At 57.0% G+C, this 23643-nt stretch overlaps 2 protein-coding genes across 8 annotated transcripts in view; one reads left to right on the top strand and one right to left on the bottom strand.

The window, feature by feature from the left end:
• Positions 1 to 39: 39 nt before the first annotated feature.
• On the bottom strand, positions 40 to 22374 carry Ankrd13b (ankyrin repeat domain 13B). Of its 5 annotated transcripts, XM_060387254.1 has the most exons (16): positions 22049 to 22374; positions 6605 to 6740; positions 6386 to 6510; positions 6257 to 6302; positions 5564 to 5707; positions 5293 to 5482; positions 5151 to 5217; positions 4155 to 4236; positions 3102 to 3166; positions 2805 to 2935; positions 2536 to 2693; positions 2254 to 2406; positions 1979 to 2142; positions 1832 to 1908; positions 1537 to 1616; positions 1229 to 1345 (listed from the first exon to the last, which is right to left on the bottom strand). In XM_060387254.1, exons 1-15 carry the CDS (start codon positions 22247 to 22249, stop codon positions 1571 to 1573), a joined length of 1785 nt encoding a protein of 594 aa, XP_060243237.1. In that variant the 5' UTR covers positions 22250 to 22374; the 3' UTR covers positions 1229 to 1345; positions 1537 to 1570. The 5 variants fall into 5 exon arrangements, with proteins under 5 accessions (XP_060243235.1, XP_060243236.1, XP_021508344.1 ...); XM_060387252.1 differs by lacking the exon at positions 1537 to 1616 and having other exon boundaries at positions 40 to 1400; XM_060387253.1 differs by lacking the exon at positions 1537 to 1616 and having other exon boundaries at positions 40 to 1345.
• Positions 22362 to 23643, top strand: part of Git1 (GIT ArfGAP 1) — a 14486-nt gene continuing 13204 nt past the window's right edge. Inside the window, exon 1 of one of the 3 annotated variants that reach the window (XM_021652687.2) lies at positions 22362 to 22716. In XM_021652687.2, the coding sequence (XP_021508362.1) occupies positions 22665 to 22716 (52 nt within the window). In that variant the 5' untranslated portion in view covers positions 22362 to 22664. The remainder of the gene's footprint in view (positions 22717 to 23643) is intronic. The other 2 variants (XM_021652686.2, XM_021652685.2) reach the window with 2 other exon arrangements.

Raw genomic sequence — 23643 nt, 5'->3', positions numbered from 1 at the left:
TGGGTGCTTGTCCCCAATAAAGTTAGGTAGAAAAAAGCATCTGGTTTGAAACCTCTTTTATTTGTGCCTCATCAGTCCGGTGCCCCTGGCATCAGGGAAGGGAAGAACAATTTTGCTTTGTTGCTCTTTTCTTGTCCCCCGTCTGTGCCCCTTCTGAGCCCATGGCGGAGAAGCCGGCCAGAAGGCGGCCCAGGACAAGGGTGTGCTCCAGCCCTGCCCTGGCGGGGCCTGTGCTTCTTTAGGTGGGTAGGGCGGAACAGGGAGAGCCGGGGTTAGCACCATTGGAAAAAAGGGTGTTAGCCCCTAAACGGGGGCAAGAGGGGTGCACAACCACAGAGGGCTAGCAGCAGCTGGTAGGAAGGGGTGGTGGTGAGAGCGGTGCCGGGGCCCTCGTCAACGCCTTTGTGTCGGCGCGTGCTTGCCCCCACTCCCCAAGGCACCGTGAGGGAATCAGGCCTTGCCCAGACGAGGGGCACCTTAGACACACTCCCTGATCACAAGAAAAACGTGCTGCGGGCATGGGGGCTCCAGTTCCTGGCTGCCGAAGGAGAAGCTGGGACCACCCTGAGACACAGGACAGGTGTGGGAGCTGGGGAGCCGGGCACCCCGCTAAGTGCACTTGACGCTGAAATGCCGGGGTGGGGAGGTGCTGGGCCCCTGACGTGCCGGTTTGGGTCTGGGACAAAGCAGCGACACAGCACGCTGGGCCACCGGCTGCCTCCCAGGGGTGAAGAGCTGAGATGCGAAGGCTTCAGGGGCAGTGTCCTGGAGAGGGGTCAGTGAGCAAGGAGGAGGACCAGCCAGAAGGAGCAAGGGACGGGGACAATGTTCCTCTCAAGGATTTGTGTCCTTTTCAATACCCCGTGTCTCCGCTCTTGGACAGTTGTGAATCCAGAGAAGCGGATTAGGGGTCACCGAACAGCAAAGCAGGGAGAGCAGCCATGCCTCTAGGACTCTGGCCTGGAAAATTGCTCCACGCCTGTATCAAACCCCTGGCATCTCAAGCCTGGTGCGCCGCTACACCCCCGAGGCAATGGCTCCAGACTCCAGCAGCGGCTCGGCAGGTGCGCAGACCCGGCTCCGGCGTGGAGTGGGCGAGGGTCCCAGCAGGGGGCGCTACTGCTCGGTCAGCGAGAGCCGCAGGATTCGCTCCAGCTCTTCCTCCTCCTGGCGCGCGCGCCGCCGCCTCTCCTCCTGTTCCTGGGCCGACAGCTCCATGGCCAGCCGCAGCTGCTCGTTGTAGCTCCGGAACACGTGGCTGCTGGAGCCGGGACCCGGGCTGGGCCGAGGGCTGGGCACTGGTGCCGGGGGCACGGGCTGGCGCTGCGGCGTGGGTGGGGCGCTCCTGGGGGCAGGGAGGATTTGTCGAGCGCTCCCCGCTCCCGGCACACCTGGGACACCTGCTCGTAAGCGGGGCAGGAGACACCGTGGAGGTCCCAGGGCCGGGCAGGCTTGCCACCCTCTAGGGGAAGCCCGGAGTCTCGCTGGGCTGTGCTGGCCCCACCCGGTGGTGGCAGATCCCAGGTCCCCGCCAACCTGTCTGCTGCTGAGGGTCTGACCGTCCGGGGAGCTAGGTCCCTGCTCTCTGCACATGCTTGGAGCACTGGCCACCCACCCTGCGCCAGGAAAGGGGGTTGGCAGAAGCCATCTTGATTACGGGTTCTCGAGACCGGCCGGCGCCCCGCTGAAGGCACTAAGGTTCTCTGGGCCTAGTAGGGTGCCAGTGTCACTCTGCAGTGTGATGGGTTAGTTGGGGGTCTCTGTGCATGTGTGTGGGGGTAGGAGAGGGAGCAGGCATCTCTAGGTTCTCTTCGGCCTCGTGGGCACTGACCTGTCCTGTCGGCGGCCTTCATAGGACATGGGGTGGGTGCCTGGCTTGCTGTTGGTCAGCGCCTCCCAGATGGTGACCTGGAGGGAGGGTCCCGTCAGCCGGGCTTGCCCGCGCTCCCAGTGGCCTGGAGTGGCGCCGGGAACCCACCTGGTCATACTCACTGCCCGCCTCCAGCAGGCTCTGCTGGATGGCGAACTGCAGCAGGTCGTCGTCCTCGTCCCGGGTCGCCGCCTCTCGCTGGACGCCCAGCACGCTGTAGCCGCGCGGGGCCTCGAACAGCGCCGGGGAGATCTCACAGGCGCGGCAGGAGGCTGGGGGCGTGGGCCAGGGTCAGGTGTGGGCTGGGCTCGCCCCTCGGTGTCGGGGAGGGAAGTGGAGCCGAGCTTTGGGAGGGCAGGGCTCTGTGGGGAGTGGAGTCTCACTGGTAGAGCTGGAGCTGCTGACGCTGCAAGAGTCGCTGCCGGGCGAGGGGGTCTCGCTGCTGGGGCTCCCTCGCACCGAGGGCACTGGCTCATCGCAGCCGTTGAGGTTCCCAAAGGTGATGCGGGCGTTGAGGATGTGAAAGATCGGGATTTCTGAGGACAAGGAAGCCATTAGGCACTATCCTCAGGCATCGCCACCTTAGGCCCACTGCTGAGACTGCCTCCAACCTCATCATCCTCTCCAGGAGGCTGAGGAGAAAAGGGGCTGGGGGCGGGGCTCACCAATCTTGACTGGGAAGCCAGGTGGAAGGCGCAACGTGATGAAATCCCGGAGCTTGGCGAACAGAGCGTTGCTGACAGCCATGAGGTCGATGATGGGAGCCACCTGCTCACACAGGGACAGGGGGTGCTCCTCACACAGCCACAGCTTGGCCTTGAACCTGGCCCCCAGATTCCAAGCGGTAAGGGAAGCTGTAGGAAGCCATGGCCTCCTAGCACCTCTTAGACCCCCAGCCCACCCATCCCTCCCCCAGAAAGAGCGGGGGCCTCACTTCTGTGTCTTGGTGGTCAGCTCCATGGGACGGCCCATGTCCCGGTTGCCAAGCTCAAAGTTGGCGTTGAAGTATTCCTCTGCGGTGATGGCAGTGGGGTTGGCTTGGCTCAGTGTCTGAGTGACCAGGGTCTGTGCCGCACAGGAGGGGGCCCTTAGTGCCCAGTTCAGGGGCTGCTGACACATCTCTCCCCTCCCAGCATGGAGCCGCCGTGGCTTTGTGGATAGGAAGCCCACGCCGGTCACGGTGAGCAAGACCCACACCCTTCAAAACAGTAACAACCTGGCACACACTCACCCCATTTTGGGGGCCCCCGTGCTGCTCGGCAATTCCCAGGAAAGACTGCAGAGGTGTCTTACAGCCTAGAAGAAAGTGGGGTCTCAGACAACACTGTGGGCCCACAGACCAGTGCCTGAGTTAGGGGTATGGGCAGCTCGCACACCCCACATTCCTGGCTACTTTCATCTAAAAGTGACAAGGACTCTAGGGAGCAGGGCCCAGGACCATGCAAGCTTGGGTAAAATGAAAAGACACCAGCACTCAGGAGGGAGGAAGGTGGGTGGATATCTGTGAGCCTGAGGCCAGCTTGATCTACATCAAGAATTTGAAGCCAAGAGGGTGGGCATAGTGGCACATGCCTTTAACCCCCAGCACTTGGGAGGCAGAGGCAGGCAGATCTCTGTGAGTTTGAGGCCAGCCTGGTCTACAAAGCAAGTCCAGGACAGACAGCGTGAGAGACACAAGGAAACCCAGAAAAGAAGAAGAAGAAAAGAAGAAAACAGAAGAAAGAAGAAGGATTTGAGTCCAGGGTTACATAGTGAGAATTTGAGGCCTGTTTCAAAGAATAAATCAATAAAGTAGCAGCGCTTCGGCTCAACATGCTTCTCTCCAGGTTAGTGACCTTGGACAGCAAAGCAGCATCGGTCTTCTGTTTGGGGGGGGGGTGTGGATGCCTCCCTTTAGGCACATCTATATTAATGACTTCATTCTGCACTTGTCTCCACTTGAGACAGTTAAATGATGCTCAGTGAGTATGCACAACATAAAGAGGCGCAGACTCAGTGGCTCCCTGACTTTCTATCCAGGTTTTGAGTCAGATGACTAGATTAGCCTATAAATGGTATGCGTGACATTTCTCTCCTAAATGCGATACAGACATTAGTAATCAATCAGTGAGCCCAGATGAGCCCTAGGATCTTCTTTGCAGTATGTCAGGCAACTATCTGAATTAAAATCTATGTGTCTGGTTGAGCCATGCTGGCACTGGGCCGCCAGAGGATGCTGGGGGGCACGCAGACGGGAAGTCCCTTCCGCCCTGCAGCATCTCCGCGCTTCCCTCAAGCTCATTACCTTTGACCTTGCCCTTGTGTTGTTCCGAAAGATGCTCCGTCCGTGTCCGGGTAATAAGTTCCACATTGGATGCCCCATATACCTGAAGACAGAGAGGAAGAGGCTTGGAGACAGCTCTGGTGCCCATCTTTAGGCATATATGCAAGTAAATAGAGCAAATCATTCACCTGTTTTCTTATTCATCAGCAAACTTTTTAATGGTCCTTGGGATTGAACTTGAAGCCTCTGGTACAGTAGGCAAATGTTCTACCACTAAGTTGCAGCCCCATCCCAGACTAGCAAACATTTTGGAGCAGTTAAGATGCCAGCCCTTGAGGCAGACATAAAGGATAAAATGATCAACAAACCTGACACAATCCCTGCCCCTTTGAGAGTCACATTCTAGTTGGAAAGATGAGAGAATGGACAGATATTGAGGAGTGAGATCTGTGCCATAGCGGGGGACAGCTGAGGCCCCCATCATCTTAGCATGCAGGGCCAAGGAGGGCTTCTGGAAGGAGACATGTGCAAAGCCTCAAAGCCTGCATCGGCTCCTTCATTCAGCATGTGCTGGGCAGGCGGCATTCCACAGTGACAGATCATTTTTTAGAGGCCCTGGCTTTGAGGTCAGGTAGCCAAGACATATCCCCAGCTCCGTGCCTACAATGGCACATGTCACCTGTGCTTCAATGACTCTATTAAGTGAACTGACCGCGCCAATGCTTGTGGCCTCACCTGTAGGCAGGATACCAGCCCAGCACCCCTGACTGAGGTGCTATAGCGGGGCTCAGAACACACTGCCTGTTGCACAGCAGAGTAGCATGGTTTTTCCTGCCCGCACACAGCATGTCAGAGCAGAGCCTTGGGCGCGGACACCCTAAAAACTGCACACAAACGGCCCTCTCCTCGGAGAACATTGGCCTCACGCCTGCCCTCCATGCTGTGCCGCCTCTCCACCCACCAGGCTGGGGAGACTGGGCTGGGAGCTCTCTGTTCAGCGTGCCTCCCAGAGCTCACCTTGGCTTCATACCCATTCACCATCTCTGTCTTCTCACTGCGCCAACCCAGAATACCGGTCTTGTTCCTGGGGAGGGAGAGTGGCCCAAGTGAAATGGTTGCTGTCAGGCTGGCTTCAGGCTAGCCAGGCCACCCAACTCACCTCTCAAAGGAGATGTTCTTGGTGTCAAGCTGTGTGGTGACCACAGGCGCGGTGAGCCGGCTCAGCACCTGCTCCTCAGTGGGCTGGGCGGCGGCCAGCAGTAGCTCCCGATCCTGCCCGGCCAGCGCCAGCGTTTCCGTGTACACCACGCGTCGGTCATGGTCAATCTCCATGACCACAGCACTTGTGTCTGCCGCCAGAGAAGAGCGGGGTCAGGGTGGTCTGCGCTGTCTGCTGTCTCCCACCCTGCCCTACTTACTGCCTGACTGACCTTGGCCCCTGAAGACGAAGCTGCGGTTCCCTCTCTGCCAGGTCATATGGTCAAAGCCCAGAAGCGTGGTGTCCACCCTCAGGTTCTGCCCACTCTTCCATACTTTGTAGGTGTCACTAGGGCAAATCTTGGACACTAGGGGCACTGGGTGGGAGTGGAGGTCAGAAAGGGCCTCAGTGGCCTGGGCCAGCCCAGGGCACAGGAGTTGGAATTGGTAGGATAGCCAGAAAAGGACGAGGGGAACCCAAGGGAGATGCCCTTCCTTCGGCCCCTCCCCCAACGTAGATTTGAGCAACCTGAGGTTGGGCACAAGGCTGACTCACACACCAGCGTCTCTCGTACCCACTGCGCGTGCATTCATTCACTCAACCGCTCACCCATACTTTCAACAAGTATTGACTGAACACCAAGTCCATGAGAGGCACTGTTCCAGCCATCGGAGATACAACAATGAACAAGGTAAGACTCCTGCCTGTTGGCCTTTACCTTATAGCAAATGGCAGGCACTAAATAAGCAAACCATTACAGAGGAAAGTAACAATGGAATCAAGAAAGCGTCTGGGCAATCTGGAAATGCTGGCTGGGAGCTGGCACTGGAGCTGAGGCTGGCTGAGGAGCCCCGTGAAAAGCGTGGACGCACACTCCAGGGAGGGGGCATCGAGCGTGAAGCCCCGGCGGCTCCAGCCCTCTTACCCCAGCTGGTGAACTCCCATTTCATCTCCACATAGAAATCCTGGGCCTGGAGGAAGGAGAGGAAGGGGCTGAGCGGGCACCAGCCTCAGGGCACAGGGCCGCAGCGGGCAGGCGGAGAGCCGGGCCCACCTTCCGCAGCTTCTCCAGGAGCATGGGGACGCCTGCCAGCCGCTTCAGCACGCGCTGGTAGTCCCGGTACCGCAGCACCAGCTGCACCAGCTCCAGGTCCCTGGTGCTCACCGCCTCCTGCAGCACTGGGGAGGGAAGCCACATCCCAGGGTGAGACCCGCCAGCCGCTCCAGTGAGCGCTCCACGCTGGACACGGGCTGAGACAAACAGGGCGCCCACCTGTCCAACCACTGCGATTCTCCCTGCCCACGTCTGCACCATGTGCCAAGAGCACACGGGCACATTCCAGGTGCCCCAGGGTGGTGGCCAGGTGCAGCGGAGTCCGGCCACGGGGATCCAGCTGTTCAATGTCCACCTGCAGAAGAAATTGATGGAGCCCTGGTTACTGTGGGAATCCCACATGGGCTCAACAGCTCCTAAGCTGGCCGCAGCTCCCCAGCAACATCACCTGGTCCAGTTCACAAGCCATGAGAGAGCCTAACATGACGTGCTATGCCAGGTGAATGGAGAGGGGCACAGGAGACAAGGAAGAAAGGACACTGGTCAGTGAGAGGAAGGGCTTTCCTTCCCGACCTCTGGGCCTCCCGCCCCAGGTAGAGTTATCTACCTGGCATCATGGGCCTCCTGTGGCAAGTAGGGCAGAGACTCAGTGGTGGTTCATCCAAAGATGCTGTTAGCCAGGAGGATGCCATGGCAAAACCTTTCCAGTGGTCTCAGACCACACGGTCAGGAAGCACCACTAAGTCACAGGGTTGGCATGGCCACTGAGTGGTGGTTAGCAAACAGCTATGACAACACCAGCACAGCAGGCAGTACACACAGGTGAAGCTGGGGAACCGTGAGTCCAGGCTAGCCTGCTACACAGCGAGCAACACCTCCCCCTCAAACACTGGTGGTGACAAAAGAACACGTTCACAGCACAACGTCAGGGCCTGGTGTTGGCTTCCAGCTCAAGCATCAACAGTTTGCGCAGATCCTGTGATTTTGGGGAATGATAGTCCACCACATTGCATTGTGTCGTAAGAATCAGATATGTCAAACATAAATATTTAAACATATCTCAGGAGTCTGGGCTTCTAGTTAAACTCAGTGAATCAACCATACGCATGCTAACACTTTCCCAAAACCTGATGAAAGGGCTTCCCTTCCAACCAAGGTAATAAAGGTTGTACTGAGAGTGGACAGGGCTGCTATCACTTCAAAATACATGAAGTAATTGTTCTTCCACAATTGACAACAGGTCAGTTGTCTGAGATCCCTGAGCCTGTGGCTTCCCAGCACTTCTACTTGAAGAAACACCCTAGATTGCTACTCAGAGACGGAATCGTCAGCAGACTTTGAGTTGTGCAGACAGACAGGAATCCAGAGAAGATGAGGCAGTCAGAAGACTAGAAAAAGCATGGGCTCTGAGGAAAGAGGGAGGAAAGTGGAGGAGGGGAAGAGGGTGGAAGGGAAGGAGGGAGAAGAGGAGAGGTTGCTCCTTTGCCCGGGGTGAGGGTGGGGGCTCAGAGTCTTCACTGATTACCAAACCTCACATGTGCACAGCAAAACTCTACAAGATTATACAGAACAGAAAAGTGGACAGGAACTCCCAGCTTGCTGAGGGCAGCCACTCACACTCAAGCCTGTAATTTCCCCGCTACTTAGCAGCCCCCAGAAGCAGCGCTGTGCCCCACGTAGGCTAAACCGTTGAGAGGAAAGGCTTACCTGAGTCAGCCCAGCAGACTGACAGCGTCAGAGCATCACATTCATTTGCAAAGGATTAATTTGCTAAAAGGAGGCCTAATATTCTTTCTTTAAAGAGCAGCCGCTCCCAACCTGCAGGTGGAGACTCCTTGGGGGTTGGCTGTCAGATACCCTGCACATCAGACATTTACACCACAATTCACAACAGTAGCAAAATTACAGCTGTGAAGCAGCAACAAAGACAATTTTATGGTTGGGGGTCACCATGAGGAACTGTATTAAAGGGTCGCAGCATTAGGAAGGTCGAGAACCTTTTTTGAGGAAGACAAAATTCAGATGTTGAATATATATCTACAGAGTCCAACATTCAGGCAAAACTTGCTAGGCAGGATACGAAGCACAATAGGGTGGCTCAAACCTGTAATCTCAACAGACAGGAGGCTAAGGTAACAGTTCAAAGCCAGCTTGAACTATGTAATGAGACTGTGTCCAAAACCATAACCCATGATGTCTGGCACATCTAACTTTCTGCTGAACACCTCTCTTTTCCTTAACCCTTATACTTAAACCTATATTAAATACCTTTATTAGAGCTGGAGAGATGGTTCAGAGGTTAAGAACACTCACTGTTCTTCCAAAGGTCCTGAGTTCAATTCCCAGCAACCACATGGTGGCTTACAATCATCTACAGTAAGATCTAGTGTGCAGGCAGAATGTTACATAAATAAATCTTTTTTAAAAAATACCTTTATTAAACACCAACTCATCACAAAGTAGGAAAATATGGTCTGTATTCGAGAGCAACGAATATTCAATACAAACACTCGAAATTAGAGACGGTGCTGCAATATGCTCAAGTTTGGGGGTTTGGGGGTTTTCTTTTGTTGGTGTTTGAACAAGCTCTCAAGATGAAGCCCCAGCTGGCACTGATGCCACTCACGCCCCGGCCTCAGCTGGCTGTTATCGTAGGAGGAGGCGTTGAGACCCGCTTAGCTGGCCTTGAACTCAGGACATAACTGAGGCAGGTCTTGATTCCTAGATCCTCTCACCTCGGCCTCCCAAGTACTGGGATGGCCAGAACTACCACATGCTACCACACCCGACTGATATCTGGAGATGCCTGTCAAGGAACTCCAGGTGACAGCACCACAGAGCACCATGATGGCTCCAGAAGCCAATGAATAATGTCTTTTTTGTTTTTTGCTTTTCAAGACAGGGTTTCTCTGTCTTGAAATTCACTGGCTGTCTTGGAATTCACGCTGTAGATCAGAATGGTCTTAAACTCATAGAGAGCTGCCTGCCTTTGCCTCTTGAGTGCTGGATTTAAGGCATGTACCCAACTGTAAATTTTTGCTAAACTCATCCATTTTTGTGGCAATTTGTTGTAGAAATGACTACAATGATAAACCTACAGAACCAGCAGACACAACACCTCCATAAAAACCTGATGCCAGGGCCCCTCGCCACCAGACGCTGAGAAGGTGCCAAAAGGAAAGCCATAGGAGCGCTGAATGGAACAAGGCCCTCCCTCTGTCGGGAACAAGCAGAAAGCACCTCCTGCTTCTCACTGAAACCATGCAAGCCAGAAGGCAGCACGATGAAAGCTTACAGTGCTGGGTGGAACACAGGAAGGCTCGGTGTAAAACTCCACACCTAATGAAAACACCCCTCCAAAACGAAGGTAAGGCTGTGCGGTAAGCCACAGCTCGGAGAGCGTACTGCCAGAAGATGTGTGGAAAATGGTCAGGTGGGAAGAAGACACCAGATGGAGACTTGGAGCTCCACAAAGGACTGGAGAATGCCAAACATGTCAAATTTGCAAGTCTAAGAATGTCAGTAAAATATTTAAAACCCACGAGCATAAAGAGGTGTCAGCAGATTTTCGAGAAATCTCAACGCCTCTTCAGAAGACGGACCGTGGCCGAGGATCATTGCTGGCTTTAGCGGGGCGGAGGAAGCCAGGAGCCGCACAGTCGGGGCGGGGAGCCCAGGGCAGCAGGCCGGGTCACCCCAAACCCAGCATGGTGTGCTGGACTTGGGGACACTGACCGCAGCAGAAGATGCGGGACCGGGCAGAGCGTGGGTGACTGGTGAGCCCGGCCCCTTGGGCTGGACCCTGAGCTTTCTGCAGCCACAGCACAGCTGTGTCTAGTCCCTGAGCCTGCCACCACTCTACCCAGGCAGGACGCCGAGTCCTCCTGGGAGGAAGTGAAGGCCCCAGTGACCTCGGAACAGAGCTATCCGGGGTTCCCCTGACAAGTAGCTCAACACCCGCTTGTCCTACGTGTCAGTGAGTTCCAGGCCCCATCCTCACCAACCTCCCTGCAGCCACATGGGACTGGACTCTGGAGGCGAAGTGTCCACTATGAAGTCAACTCAGATGGACAATGGGACGTTATGAACAGGGAGGAAGCTGACTCTTTGGGCAGCAGAAGGAACTTGGTGGAGGCCGCAACTTGCACCCTCAGGAAAACTGAGGGCCCCTGGCCTCGCTGACTTGTGTCCTTGCCCAGCATCCCACACTCAATTCAGACGCGTCTTCCTCACCTTCCCTGGGGGGCTTTATCCCTGGACAGCTGGCCCCGGGCTCAGCTCACAGAGGACAGCGCCTCACTTCACTGCATTTTCAGGTTAAAATGGACAGCACAGGCCGTTGGCGAGACAGCCCCGCAGGGAAAGGCACCTGCCGCCAAACTCATCACCCAAGGTTTACCTCAGGGCCCTACACACCGAGGGGAGAGAACTGACTTCCAAAAATGTCCTCTGACCTCAACAGGTGCACAGCGGCACACTCATTGCCCCTCCCCCCTGAGAGAGAGAAAACTTAAATTTTTGAAAATAAAAATCTGTGCCCCGCCCCGCCCTATCCCAGCAGGGCTTTGGGCACACCTCAGCCTCCAGAGCTTCCCTTCATCAGCATCTGTGTCCTCTCTTTCCCTCGCCCTCCACATCTAACCAACCATCAGCATCCCTGTAGGCTCGTCCTGCGTCCTGCGAAGTAGGCGTGGAAGTGCTCGGCTCCCACCCACTGAGGCTGCCGTGCAGCCCCCAGCCAGCTCTGGTTCTGTGGCACCTCAGCGGCCCTCTAACTGCTCACACCACCTTTCTCACGCTTCCTGACCACGCTGGACTCGGGGGAAGCGGAGAGACGGCTCCATGGCTGAGTATGTCCTCCTGTAGAGGAATCACATTCAGTTCCCAGCCCCCAAACGCTACCTCACAATAACCAGTAACTCCAGCTCCAGTGGATCTGACGCCCTCTTCTGACCTCTGAGGACACCAGGCATGTATCATGTATGTGGTGTGTGTGTGTGTGTGTGTGTGTGTGTGTGTGTGTGTGTGTGTTAGTCTAGAACCCTAAGTCCTGACTCCTCTCGAAACTCATTTACCCCACCCAGCCACCCGCACTCCTGCTACCAGCCTTCTCTGTCCTCTTAGAAATGATCCCTTGGCTACCCTAACATTATGATCTGTCCCCAAAGGTTCGTGTGCTGGAAGCCCAGTCCTCCCTGTACAACAGGATAGAAAGGCGAGGATCTGAGGCTGGGCCCCTGCGGAGATGGGGGAGGTGTGGGCACCACCCTGGGAAGGACAGGCTCACAGGAGCAGGCCAGGTCTCCAGGGACCGAATCAGCTCCCCTAAGAATGGGTCATTACAACTGAAGCTCAGGTTCCTGGCTCTTTGCCCTGCCCCCACGCTCCTTCTGTGTGCGCTGATTTGGTGACACTGTGACACAGCCAGGTGGCCCGGGCTGCTTCTGTGCTCTCTGGACTCCCCTCTTTGATCTTTCCAGGACTGCGAGCTGCAGCTACCTCTTTTCCTTGTGAAGTCTTCAGTTAGGCCGAAGGGGTTTTGTTTTGGTTTTGTCTGGGGTGTTCGTTCCGGTTTCATTTGGTGGCATGGTGGGATCAACCCCAGGGTGTGTCTTGCTGTCTGCTAGGCAAGGGCCATACCGCAGGGCCACCACCCATCAGGAATTCTGTCACAGCAACACAAACAAGCCTTTCTCTCTCACTTCAGGTTGCCACCCGATGTCACCTCCTTAGACTGGTCTGCTGTGACAACCAACCTGAGGGACAGTTGCTGCTTATCTCCTCTTGGCCCTATTCTGTTTCAGATCTCTGCCAACATCTCCGGCTTGTTGACTTTTTCAGCTTCCCTCACCTAAGCTCTGTACCCCGCCAGGCCGGACCCTGCCTGCTTTGTTCATTAATGGCTTCCCAGGGCCTGGACAGTCCCTGGCATGTAATCAGGTTAATACACATTTGTTACATAAATGTGGAGCTGACCACACTGAGGGGTCAGGAGAAGGAAATTTAAAAAGTGTAAAAGTGATAAACCAAGAGCTATACCTCTAGAGGTAGTTTATAATTACAGAGGTAAGTATGGAGAAAGAGCCCAGTGAGGAGGCGAGTAGTGGTGGCTCATGAGAAACCCAAGAACTGTGGAGATAGCTCAGTGGTCAAGGGCACACACCACTCGTGAGGCGGCCTGAGCTCCCAGCACCCACTGGGCTCAGAGCCCCGAACCTCAGCCCCAGCAGCTCTCTTGCCTTGTTCTGGCCTCCTTAGCACCTGCACTCGTGGGCACATATCCACATGCTGACACATAATTTAAAAACAAAATAAATGTTTTCTTAAGTTAAAAAACTTCTATAAACAGCAAACTATTTCAAACCGTGAAAATGAATTCACTTGTCAAAACTAAGACATTTGTGTGCATGAGAGACAGCCAGGCGGTTAATAGTGGTTGGTAGTGGTTAGCAGTGGTTAATAGTGGTTAGCAGTGATTAGCAGTGGTTAGTAGTGGTTAATAGTGGTTAGCAGTGGTTAATAGTGGTTAGTAGTGGTTAGCAGTGGTTAATAGTGGTTAGTAGTGGTTAGCAGTGGTTAATAGTGGTTAGTAGTGGTTAGCAGTGGTTAATAGTGGTTAGTAGTGGTTAGCAGTGGTTAATAGTGATTAGTAGTGGTTAGCAGTGGTTAATAGTGGTTAGTAGTGGTTAGCAGTGGTTAATAGTGGTTAGCAGTGGTTAATAGTGGTTAGTAGTGGTTAGCAGTGGTTAATAGTGGTTAGTAGTAGTTAGCAGTGGTTAGCAGTGGTTAGCAGTGGTTAGCACTGGTTAGCAGTGGTTAGCAGTTAATAGTGCTATCGTGAAGCACAGCATCCATGTCGGTAACTCGAGCTCCAAGAATCTGCTGTGACCCTGGCTTCCTAGAGCTTATACTCACAGATGCACAGACACACAAATAAAAATAAATCTCCAAAAAAAAAAAAAAAAGGCAATTTCAGACCAGGTGTGCTGTCACTAGTGTATACACAGATATAAATATACATCAAGGTGCTGTTTCAGGACACAAGCACACGGGGCCAGGGCCTTCCACCTCTGTTTTGGCATGTGCTTGGCATGCACACACAAACAGAAGTATAGTAATTTTTCTTTCTTTTTGGTTTTTTGAGACAGGGTTTCTCTGTGTAGCCCTGGCTGTCCTGGAACTTGCTCTGTAGAACAGGCTGGCCTCAAACTCACAGAGATCCGCCTGCCTCTGCCTCTCTGAGTGCTGGGATAAAAGGCGTGCACCACCACTGCCCAGCTACAATTTTCTTTTACTTCATTTTAAATTCTTTTAAAGAATTGTGTTTGTTTTCTTTTTTAATGATTTATTTCTTTTTTTTTTTTTATCTTGTGTGCATTAGTGTTTTGCCTGCATGTATATCTGAGTGAGGTTGTCAGATCCCTTGGAACTGGAGTTACAGACAGTTGCACACTGCCATGTGGGTGCTGGGAATTGAACCCAGGTCCTCTGGGAGAAAAGCCAGTGCTCTTAACCACTGAGCCATCTCTCCAGCCCCTGTTTTTAATTTTTATGTGCCTGGCCTTTTGTCTACGTGTACATCTGGGCACCACGTGTCTGCTTGGTGCCTGTGAAGGTCAGAAAAGGGCACTGGGTCCCTGGAACTAGAGTTATAGATGGCTGTGAGCTGCCATATGGGTTTTTAACTGAACCCAGGTCCTCTGCAAGTGCAGCAAGTTCTCTTAATCACTGGGCCATCTATCCAGCCTAGAAATATTATTTTTTTCAAAACAGTGAATACATTTTTTAAATAACTTGATTTTTGTGACAATTTCTCATGTAGCCGAGGTTGTGGTGGTCCTCCTGCCACGGCCTCTTGCATCAGGATTACAGTGAGAGCTACCCAGTTTACATCATTTTAAAGAAAAAACTTATGTTGGCATTTCTTTACTTTTTAATACACTGGGATCCCCAAAACACAAGTGACCCTGCCCCTCTGGACCCCTGAGCTGTAGCTTGAAGCGAGAGAGGATCTGCTGTACTGGGGTGGGCTGGGCCCTCCAGGGTCCTGACCCTAGTGGGGTTCTGAGCCAGGAGGTGGGGATGAGGTAGACCACAGACCCTTCGCTGGCTGGGGAAGCCAAGGGGTGGCCTTCAGGCTGTGAGATGATCTAGCAGGTAAAGGTACTGCCCCCGGGGTCGCAGGTGAGCTGCGGGCGTTCCCCACCCCACCCCAGATGACGCTGCTGCTGCCACCACAGCTAACAAGGCCCCGGGGAACTCGCAGGCACCCTGCCTGGCCCCAGGGCCCCTGTGGACCTCAGCTCCCAGCTCTGCCAGCTAGACCTCCTGCAAGGTGGATGCCTTTCCCACCCCAGCACCTCAAGATTGCTCCCAGGATCTGCCCTCCAGCAACGCTGATGGGGGGTGCCTGTGGACCTCCAGGCACCTATGGGGCCCCAGAGCCCTTCCCCCCACCTATCCAGAGCGGGGCCTGCAGCACAAGTGGCACTTTGCCCTGGGCCCAGGTGGGAGAATTCATTAATTTCTTCAGCAAACGCTCACAGCTGTTTGTTTAATTGCTGCAATGAAAAGGTTTCCATGAAACCCAACACCCGCCCTCCCCACAGAGACGGTAGAGACCCAGCAGGCTCAGAGGGAGTCAAAGCTGAACTCTCTCAGGTTTAAGAAGCCTCCCCCGCCTCCACTCGTGAGCACCCATGTGCACACATGCTCATCCTACCTGCACGCAGGGTCCCTGCGAACCCCTAAGTGCGCGGCACACCCCTGGTTTCTCCCTGGCCTTGCAGGAATGCACTTGTGTAACGTGTGTTTGGTAATGGCACACTTGGTCCACATACGCTATCCGGGCTGTTTTGCAAAGTCTTTTAGCATGGACAGTAGAGCCTTAAAAACACTTGCCAAATATACAGTAAGTCTGGGCACGGAAGAAGGGTAGGGGCCCAAAGAGCCTCGGCCGCTCGGCCTCCTCTCCTTCCCCTGCTGCTGGGAGCTGCCACCTAACATGGGGCGTAGGGCCAGGCATGACTGAGCTTTCTCAAGGGTGAAGTGGGTTGGGGGTGTTTCCTCCGATGGCACGGGGCACATGGAATTCTACAGCCACTGGGGCAGAGCTGCTGCATCTCCAACCTCCTGCCATTGATTTGACTGTATGGTTTGAAGTTTGTGGCTCTCTCTCTCTCTGCTGACCTTCCTAGCTCACTAACTGTGGTGGTAGCCCACACCCAGGACTACCTACTAGTGAGGGTAGGACACCCCAATGGTTCCCAACATAACTAGCACTTTTTTTTTGTCATGTGTATTGGTGTATTTGTCTGCATGTTTATCTGTGTGAGGGTGTTGGATCCCTTGAAACTTGAATTACAGTAAACTGTGAGCTGCCATATGAGTCCTGGGAATTGAACCCAAGTCCTCTGGAAGAGCAGACAGCGCTCTTAGCTGCTGAGCCATCTCACCAGCCCCCATAACTGGTACTTTTTGACAGGGCCTCACAACCCCATCTCACTGAGCTCTAAGTGGGAAAGATGAATGGAGAAAGCTGGAAGAAGGGCCATGGTAGAGGCAGCTCCCCAGGCCATAGTAGGACCCCCTGCAGAATTCTTACTGTGAGGAGAACAACCCTGTTCCCAAGGCCCCTCCCCCTGAGGGAACGCATGACTCCAGAACCTAGGCCATGCCAGGCAAAGGGGAAATGACATAAACTGCTTCCAACCACTGGCCCTCCTGCCTGGCAGGGCACCTGACAACCACAGTACTGCCAGGCTCCAGCTCGGTTCCTTCTTTGCATCCCAGCACCTCTTAACTGCTCACCATTCCCAGAAGAGGCCCCAGTGGCTGAGCCACTCTGAAAGCTCTCTGTTTGGCCCTACTCAGTGAGCCAGCATTGCCAGGCCTGCCCACGAGAGGCCTCTGCAGGTCTTTGTTGGAGCAAAGCAGAGGCAGCTATGCCAAGTAAGGACCAGGGAGACCCAGCTGCCAAGTGCTTGAGGAAAGCCTGGCGGGTTTCTATGGTGGCTTGTGCCAAGAGCTTTAGAGGTCAGGGACCCCCTATGGACCATCCAGGATGCTTAGAGTCCACAGGACTTATGAAATCAAGTAGCTCACCCCAAGGTTTGTCCCCTGAGAGGACATCATAATGCCCCAAAGATTAGATGGTGCACATTTGAATGCAAGTGTCACTCTGTCAGGACTGAGGGTACAGCCAGGGACACCTCCATCAGTGCTGTGTGCTTCCTGGCATGCTGCTTCCTGGCACTCTGGAGGGAAACAGAATACTTTGCTTGCACTCTCTGTGGATAGCAAGGGTTAATGTCACTGGTACCCTCTACTCCCCTGGCTTGGATCAAGGACAGGCAGGCTGGTATCCACTTCAATGAGACATTAACTCACCAGGACCAGGATGGGGCAAACATGGTACCTAGCTACTATGGCAGTGTGAGCAGCAGGAGGGAAGCATTCTGAACAGCCCTGGCCACCATGACCTGCAGCAGCTCCCCAGCCCAACCTCCCTAGCAAGATGGCTGACTTGAGGTCTGTCAGCAGAGGCCTCGATGAAAAAGCCCTTTTCTGAGACACTCCACTTCTCTCTAGTTTTAGGAAAAAGACCACCCACACCCTAGGGCTGAGGCATTCTGAGGATTCAGTTTCCAGCATTCTAACAATCCCTAGATCTTTGGGGACTTCCTCGGGCAAAGAAAGTGAAGAAGAGCCAGAGGAGAAGGATTGGATCTTCAAGCCCTGCGTAACCACAGAACACCCCCAAGGCAGGCATTGGTCTCTGGTATTTGCCTTCCCAGGCTCTCTGATCTCCTGCCTTTACAAAGCCTTTATGACAGAAAACCAGCTTGTGGGAGCAGAGGCGGAAAGGAAGTGAACCCTCAGGCCAGCCCAGAGACTTGCAGGCCCAGGTCATTTCATTATTAAATGGGGATGCAATGCAGAGCTGAACACTGTGCTGGAGGCTCAGAGTGAATGCGAGCCAGTCCAACCCTCTCTGCTTCACAGTCTAATGTTCAGCCTTGACCTCTTCCCTTGGGAATTACAGGTCCTCATGCTGAACTTCCATGGTGGAGGAAGTGGTCTCACAGCCCTAAGTCTCAGACCCTAATCAAGCCTGTTGGCCTGACTCTTAAGCAGCCCAGAGCAGCCTGGGCCCAGCTCTGCCTACTGCTTCCCCTGCCGGGGGTGGGGTGGCAGGTAATGTTGGCACCAGAACGCTTTGCCATTTGCCTGGCAAGAGCAGAATTGAAGACTATTAGCGACTTGTGCCGGCCTTTGTCCTGAGGAATGGCCAGGAAACACCACCATTCCCAGCCTTTGTGCTTGTTTTGGTTTCCAGATAACTAGGTCTCACCATGTTGCCCTGGCTGCTCCGGAACATGAAGTAGACCAGCTGACCTTACACTTCTGGCAATCCTCCTGCCTCTGCCTCTCCAGGGCTGAGACTACAGGCATGCACTATCACTTCTGGCTCCCAGGCTTCTCTGAGGTCACCGCCCAACTCAGGGCTGTCTGACCCACAGGTTTCGCTGACTGGCAGAAAGCAAGGAACCCATATTCTGTGCCCCTCCTGTGCCCCTCCCCACCCAACCCCACCTCATCCCCCCTCCCCCGCCCCAGCTTCCTCCACAGTGAGAAGGTAGGCCCCAGCACCAAAAGGCAAGAGAGCGCCTTTCAGCACCTGGACAAGGCCCTTCCAGACTTCACACCGGGGTCCTCCTTCATCCCTCCACTCCCAAGCAAGGGCCCGGGATCTGAGGCACCCATGGGTTCTGTCCACTCTGAACAGACCAGGTTCACCAAGTGAGAGGGCACTTGGGTGGGGCGGCAATGCCTGAGGGTGCCACACAGCATGTTCCCCGACCTTGTGTGGGCCCCCTCCCCACGCAGGCCTTTCCCATCTCTGCACATTCACGCGGGGTTGTCGCGCCTAGGTAGAGCGGGGTGGACTCTCCCACCACACGAAGCACAAACAGAACCGACAACCCCTTCCTGCCGTCCCTTAAAGCCCCATCGGAGAAGAACACAGGGTCCCTCCACAGCAGTCTCGGAGGGCCCGGAACACGTGTGGGCCACCGGTCCTGGAACCAGGGAAGCAGGAGGGGGCCGCTCCCATCACCCTCTCCAGGTCAACAAGCACAAAAGCCGCGGCTGCAAACAAAGAAGCGCCGCAAACTCGCCGGGGAGGCGGGACAGGCGGCGCCGCGCCCCCTCCCCACGCCGCGCGGGCGTGCCGGGCCGTGGTCCCCGACGGCGCTCCTACCTGGCCGGCGCGGACCTCCTTCTCCAGCTCGCGGTGGCGGTTGTGCCACACGAGATAGTGCAGCGGGTACTTGCCCTCGGGCCCCTTCCTGGCGGAGGCGTTGGCGGGGATCATCGCCCGCTCCTCATGCCGGGGCCGCGGCGCCCGGCCCGCGGGGAGGGACGGCGCGGGAGCCGGGGCCCGGGGCCGCGGGGCGGGCGGCCGGCGCTGTCTGCTCGCGGGGCTGCGGCTCGGGCATGTGCGAGCAGCGGCGGCGGGCGGGGGCGGCGCGCCCGGCGTGGTGCGGGCGGCGGGCGTCCTCCGGAGGCGGCGGCGGGAGACGCGGAGCAGCCCCCACCCGCCCGGGGAGGGAGCGGGCACTCGGCGGCACGCGGCCTCGCGCCTTCCCTCCCACACCCCCGCACACAAAGACGCCGCTCGGCGGAGGGCGCAGGGGCCCGCAGCGGGAACGGGGGCGCACGGGGCGCCGGCCCCGGGGACGCCGCCGCAGGGACACGCGCCCGCAGCCTCCGGCTCCCCTAAGCCGCATAGCCCGGCCCTCAGCCCCAGCGGCCGGCGGGGGACGAGCGGATGCGGGGGAGAGAGGAGGGGACCCGGGAGCCCCGAGCCGGGCTAGTTACAGCTCGGCCCCGCGGCATCATGGGGCTTGTAGTCCGCCTGGTGGAACCGAGCGCTTCGGATGACCAGAGGCGGTCTGGGACTGGTTTCCTGAGAGGGTGGACAGGGAGTGGGGCCCGGCCCAAACGGAGGGCTTACTTGGATGTCAGGTGGGTTGGAGCGCAACCTCCACCCGCTGGCATTTTGCCTTTTGCAAGGAAATGGGGAGGCTTACAGGCCTGGCCTGAAGGGTTGGGGCGGGGGGCGGGGGGGCCTGCAGAAGTGAGCTTTGGTCCCAGGGAGGGTGAGGAGGCATCTGGATTCCTAGAAGATAATGACTACTGAGTGACCCCTAAGAGAGATGCAGGGCATCAGTACCATGGGTCATTGAAGCAGCCAGGGGTCTGACACTCAAAATACTTCTCAAATCTTTGTTCTCTCAGAAAATTAAACGCCACCTTCCACACATCACGATGGAACGGGAGTGTCTATGGGGCGAAGAAGTCAGTCTTTTCCCTACATGGCTCAGCGAGAACCAGGATGAGCAACGACAGCAACAGCTGGCAACTCCCCACCTCCATCCCATGTGGGACCCTTCCTAAGAGAACGACTGGGTCCAGGTTGCCTCCTTCCTAAGTGATCATAGCAGGCAAGCCTTTCCACACGGATCCCCTGCAGAAAGCATGGTAAAAGTGAAATCAGCCTCTGTGGTGGCCAGCTGCACATGTTAAAAGGACCAAATGAGAGAGAAAATGGATCGTTATATCAAGAGCGTTGTGTTTAAATACCACATCAGTTGCTTGATCTTAAGCAAATTGCTTACACTTAGGAGTTTCTGTGTCCACTCTAAAATGCGATTGAGTGCTACCTTCTAGGGTTAACTAAGGATAACAAGGGCCTGAGAAACCCTCTCCTTCAACCGTTCTGAGACAGGTGGTAGGAACGAACGTGCCGCCTTCCTTGAGCCCACCTTAAAACAAAGCAGAAATAAGGGATTCCTCGCCAGCAACAATCGAGTGTGTTTGTGTGGGAGGTGACAGCAAAAGCTTGCAAACTCCTTGCGCCTCTCCCGGGTTTCTTTGTGTGGTCTTCTCTGCTTCTTGCACACCCAGCCCTGCCAGGCCCGGGAGGGCTGGGGGAGGAGTAGACTGCCTCGCCCCTTTCTGCAGCCTGGGAGGAGCCGCCGAACGTCTCCGCAGCCCAGGGCCGCAGCCACGTCTACCGCCAGGGGTCAGCAGAGTGTCGCGACTGCAGCCGAGTTGAGGAGGGGGCTCCAGTTAAAGGGGCATGGAGGAGAGGCCGCGAGGAGGCCTGCGCGGCTCCTCATTAAATCGTTCTCAGAACCTTGTGTGTGGTTCAACATTTCCTAGGATGGTGCCCTCTCCTTCGGGGACCCCAGAAACCCTTCTATCGCCATCTTCAAGCACTGAAGCTTGGCTGTGGTGAGGTTGGGGAGGTTCTGCAACAAAGTTTGGACAGTGTTGTCAGTGCCGGGGCCACTCCCAGGCAGTCCACGAGCCAATAGGGAGATGGGGCGGCCGGGCTTGGGGGCCGTGAATCATTCTTCCCCTGAACAACCCTGTAGCCCAAGAAGGGTTATTCGGAGGATGCATGCATTCGGAGGAACTGTTCTTTGGGCAGCTAGCCTCCCCTCTTGCCAGGTGGCCCGCTACTGACCCTACACCCAGGTCAAGTTTCCCTTTGGTCTGAGCGCCCTGGCTGCCACGTGCTCGGGACGCGCCCACACAGCGAAGAAACAAAGGCGGCCAAGCGACGGGGCTGCCAGCAGCCGCCTCGACATTTAATAAATGAAATTCCATAGCTGGGGGTCGGCCCGGGGTGAACGGGCGGCCACTGCTCCTGGGCTGCGCGCCCAGTTTCATCTGCCAGGCTGCTTCCCACCTCCAGGGCTGGAGCCACTGAGCTTACCGGCTCTCCGGTGGAGTGCGGCACGGAGCGGCATCGCCACCACCCGCGAGTTATCTTCGCTGGCAGAAGCCCCACCTGCTGAGCTGCGGGCTGCGGGAGGAGGGGATGTCTGCAGGATTTTTTTTTTTAAGGTGAGATTATAAATATACCCTGTGGATCGCAATTTCAAACAAACTTGTCAATCTGGGTTGCAGCAAAAGGCGATGGAACTTTGCGTGTATTTTAGGTGGCGTGACTCATAAGCGTCGCCTGTCTCCCCCTGGAAGAGCCTGCCCACCCACAAGTCACTGCTGCTCTGGCACTGCTGGGAGAAACGGCCCACTCAGGCACCACTACCCAAGGACTCCCCCAAATCCCCCGTCCTGTTACTGAGCAGGAGTCCCCGACTCCTCGACAACTCTCCCTTAGCGGTCTCACCACTGACCTGCCCTCGTCCCCGCGCGTCCCCAGACCTGAGCGCTCTGACAGCCCTTCGCCGCTGTAGGGATGGGGGCTGGGCGCAAACGGGTCACACGTGTCTGGGGGAGCATGCCCAGTGTGGGGTGCACCCACGTGCAGCATGCACTTCAGCTCCCTGGAGTCCAAGGACTGGCCCCCGTGCGTTCTAACCACACGCGCTGGATACACACACACCGGCCGGGCGGCCCTGAAACGTCGCCGCCGATGCACACAGACAAGAGAGCCGGGGCTGGTGCACACAACACGCGTTCTTTGCTCTCCCGTTTGAAACGAGGGTGACGTATTTTCAGTCCCACAGGCAGGTAGTTACTCTTGAGTGACCTTTCGGGCACTTGGCCGTCCATGTTGTTGGTAGCGTGTGTACTCCGCAGGGATATGGACACTGACGTGGACACGGAGGGGACCAGAGCACACACCTTACCCCAACCCAGCCTCTGAGAAGCAGGGAGCCTGGGGATGCTTCCGGCCCGCCCCGATACCACCACATCGGCGTCCCGGGCCTGGACCGAGCGTCCCCCGGACCACTCCTGGATCGGAAAGCGAAGGTCAAAGGGCCAGCCGGTGTCTGGGTCGCAGCCCCGGCTGGGGAAGGCCGCGGCTCCTTTAAGAGACCCCATCCACTCGGGCCGGCGCGCAGGCTTCCTTTCTCCGAGAGGCGCGGCCAGCGAGCGGTGCCGGGCGGCGGGGCGGGGTGCGGGCCGCCCCTCCCCCGGTGGGCAGGGCCTGCGCGGCTTCCTGCAGGAGCGGCCGGGGCCGCGCAGGGGGCGGGGAGAGCGGCGAGCGGCGGCGGGGCGGCGCGGGGCGGCGCGGGGCGGAGGGCGCCCGAGGGCGAGCGGGCGGGCGGGCGGGCGCGGCGGGTTCCGGGCCAGCCCCGGGGGCGGACGGTTGGCCGCGCGCGCCGAACCTCGCCGGGGCCTTTTGGGAACCGGGCCGGGCCGCAGGGCCGCCGCCGCCGCCCGGGCCCGCCGCCCGGGCCCGCCGCCCGCGCCCCCCACGCTGGCCCAGAGGGCTACGGCCGCGTCGCCGCTGAGGATGTCCCGGAAGGGGCCGCGAGCGGAGGTGTGTGCGGACTGCAGCGCCCCGGGTAAGCGGAGGGGCCGGCCGGGGGCGGGACCGCGCCGCAGGCCGCCGCCGGCCGGGCGCCGGGGCCTGGCGGGAGCGCCGTGCGGGGCCGGAGGGCGGGGCGGGGGCCACTGCGGAGCGGCGTCCTTGGCGGGAGGGCCGGCTGCGGGGGGCGCTGTGCGTTGGAGCCGGTGGACGGGAGGGAACCGCCTCCCACCTCCATCTCGGCATCCAGACGGAAGCGCCAGCCTGGTGTGGCAGGAGGGCCGTGGCGGAGGCCGGCCGGCCGTGGGAGGTGGGCGCCAGCGCGGTTTGTGTCATCCCTACCTCCCCCGCGTCTTGCACCTGCTGCTCACATGGCCCGCGGACCCGTCGGAGCGGCGGAGGGCAAGGGGCCTGGGTGTGGGTTCCTCCGGAGCACCTGACGGGAGGCGGGGGGCTGCTTTAGGACACCCAGCCCCTGATTCCCAAGGCTGGGGCTCCTTGTGGGGCTCGGTGTTCAGGAACAATCTAAGCATGGGCATCTTCCCCGGAAGCATCTCCAGGCCTGCTGGTGCCTGGGAACAGCTAGACTCAGCTTTTCCTGTTCCGGGTAGGCCTGTTTGAGGAGGTGTGCTAGGTGGTGCCTCAGTCTAGAGACTGGTCCTTCCTGGTCTCTAGCCCATTGGGTAGGAGAAAGTGGTGAGGGGTGCCTGGGCTCCCCTTGTCCAGCTGACTGGGCAGGCTGCACTTACACACTGCTTCCCAGTGGAGTTGGGTCTGGGCTGGTGTGAAAGGCCCTGGCTTGCTGAGGAAATAAAGAGAGGGCAGCAGCTCACCAGGCTGGTCCCTTATTTGGGAGGACACAGCCAGTGATGGGACTCAGCAGCTGACCGGAGGAAGCAAGCTCTGGCCTTTGCCCATCCTCTGTAAAAGTTGCCTCTCACACAGGCCTGGGGCCTTAAGAACT

The sequence above is a fragment of the Meriones unguiculatus genome, chromosome 7, assembly GCF_030254825.1.
Source record: "Meriones unguiculatus strain TT.TT164.6M chromosome 7, Bangor_MerUng_6.1, whole genome shotgun sequence".
Classification (NCBI taxonomy): Eukaryota; Metazoa; Chordata; class Mammalia; order Rodentia; family Muridae; genus Meriones; species Meriones unguiculatus.
The sequence above is the reverse complement of the archived record's forward strand: the minus strand, read 5'-3'. Positions and strand labels throughout refer to the sequence as shown.

What these genes read in the sequence shown, in the direction of transcription:
- Ankrd13b (XM_060387252.1), bottom strand. Translation starts at nt 22,249, where the DNA reads ATGGGGTCTCTTAAAGGAGCCGCGGCCTTCCCCAGCCGGGGCTGCGAC. An exon ending in CTTCGTCTTCAGGGGCCAAG is followed by an intron (nt 5,483 to 5,563) that starts GTCAGTCAGGCA and finishes CTCTGGCGGCAG; the next exon opens with ACACAAGTGCTGTGGTCATG. An exon ending in AAGAACATCTCCTTTGAGAG is followed by an intron (nt 5,218 to 5,292) that starts GTGAGTTGGGTG and finishes CTCCCTCCCCAG; the next exon opens with GAACAAGACCGGTATTCTGG.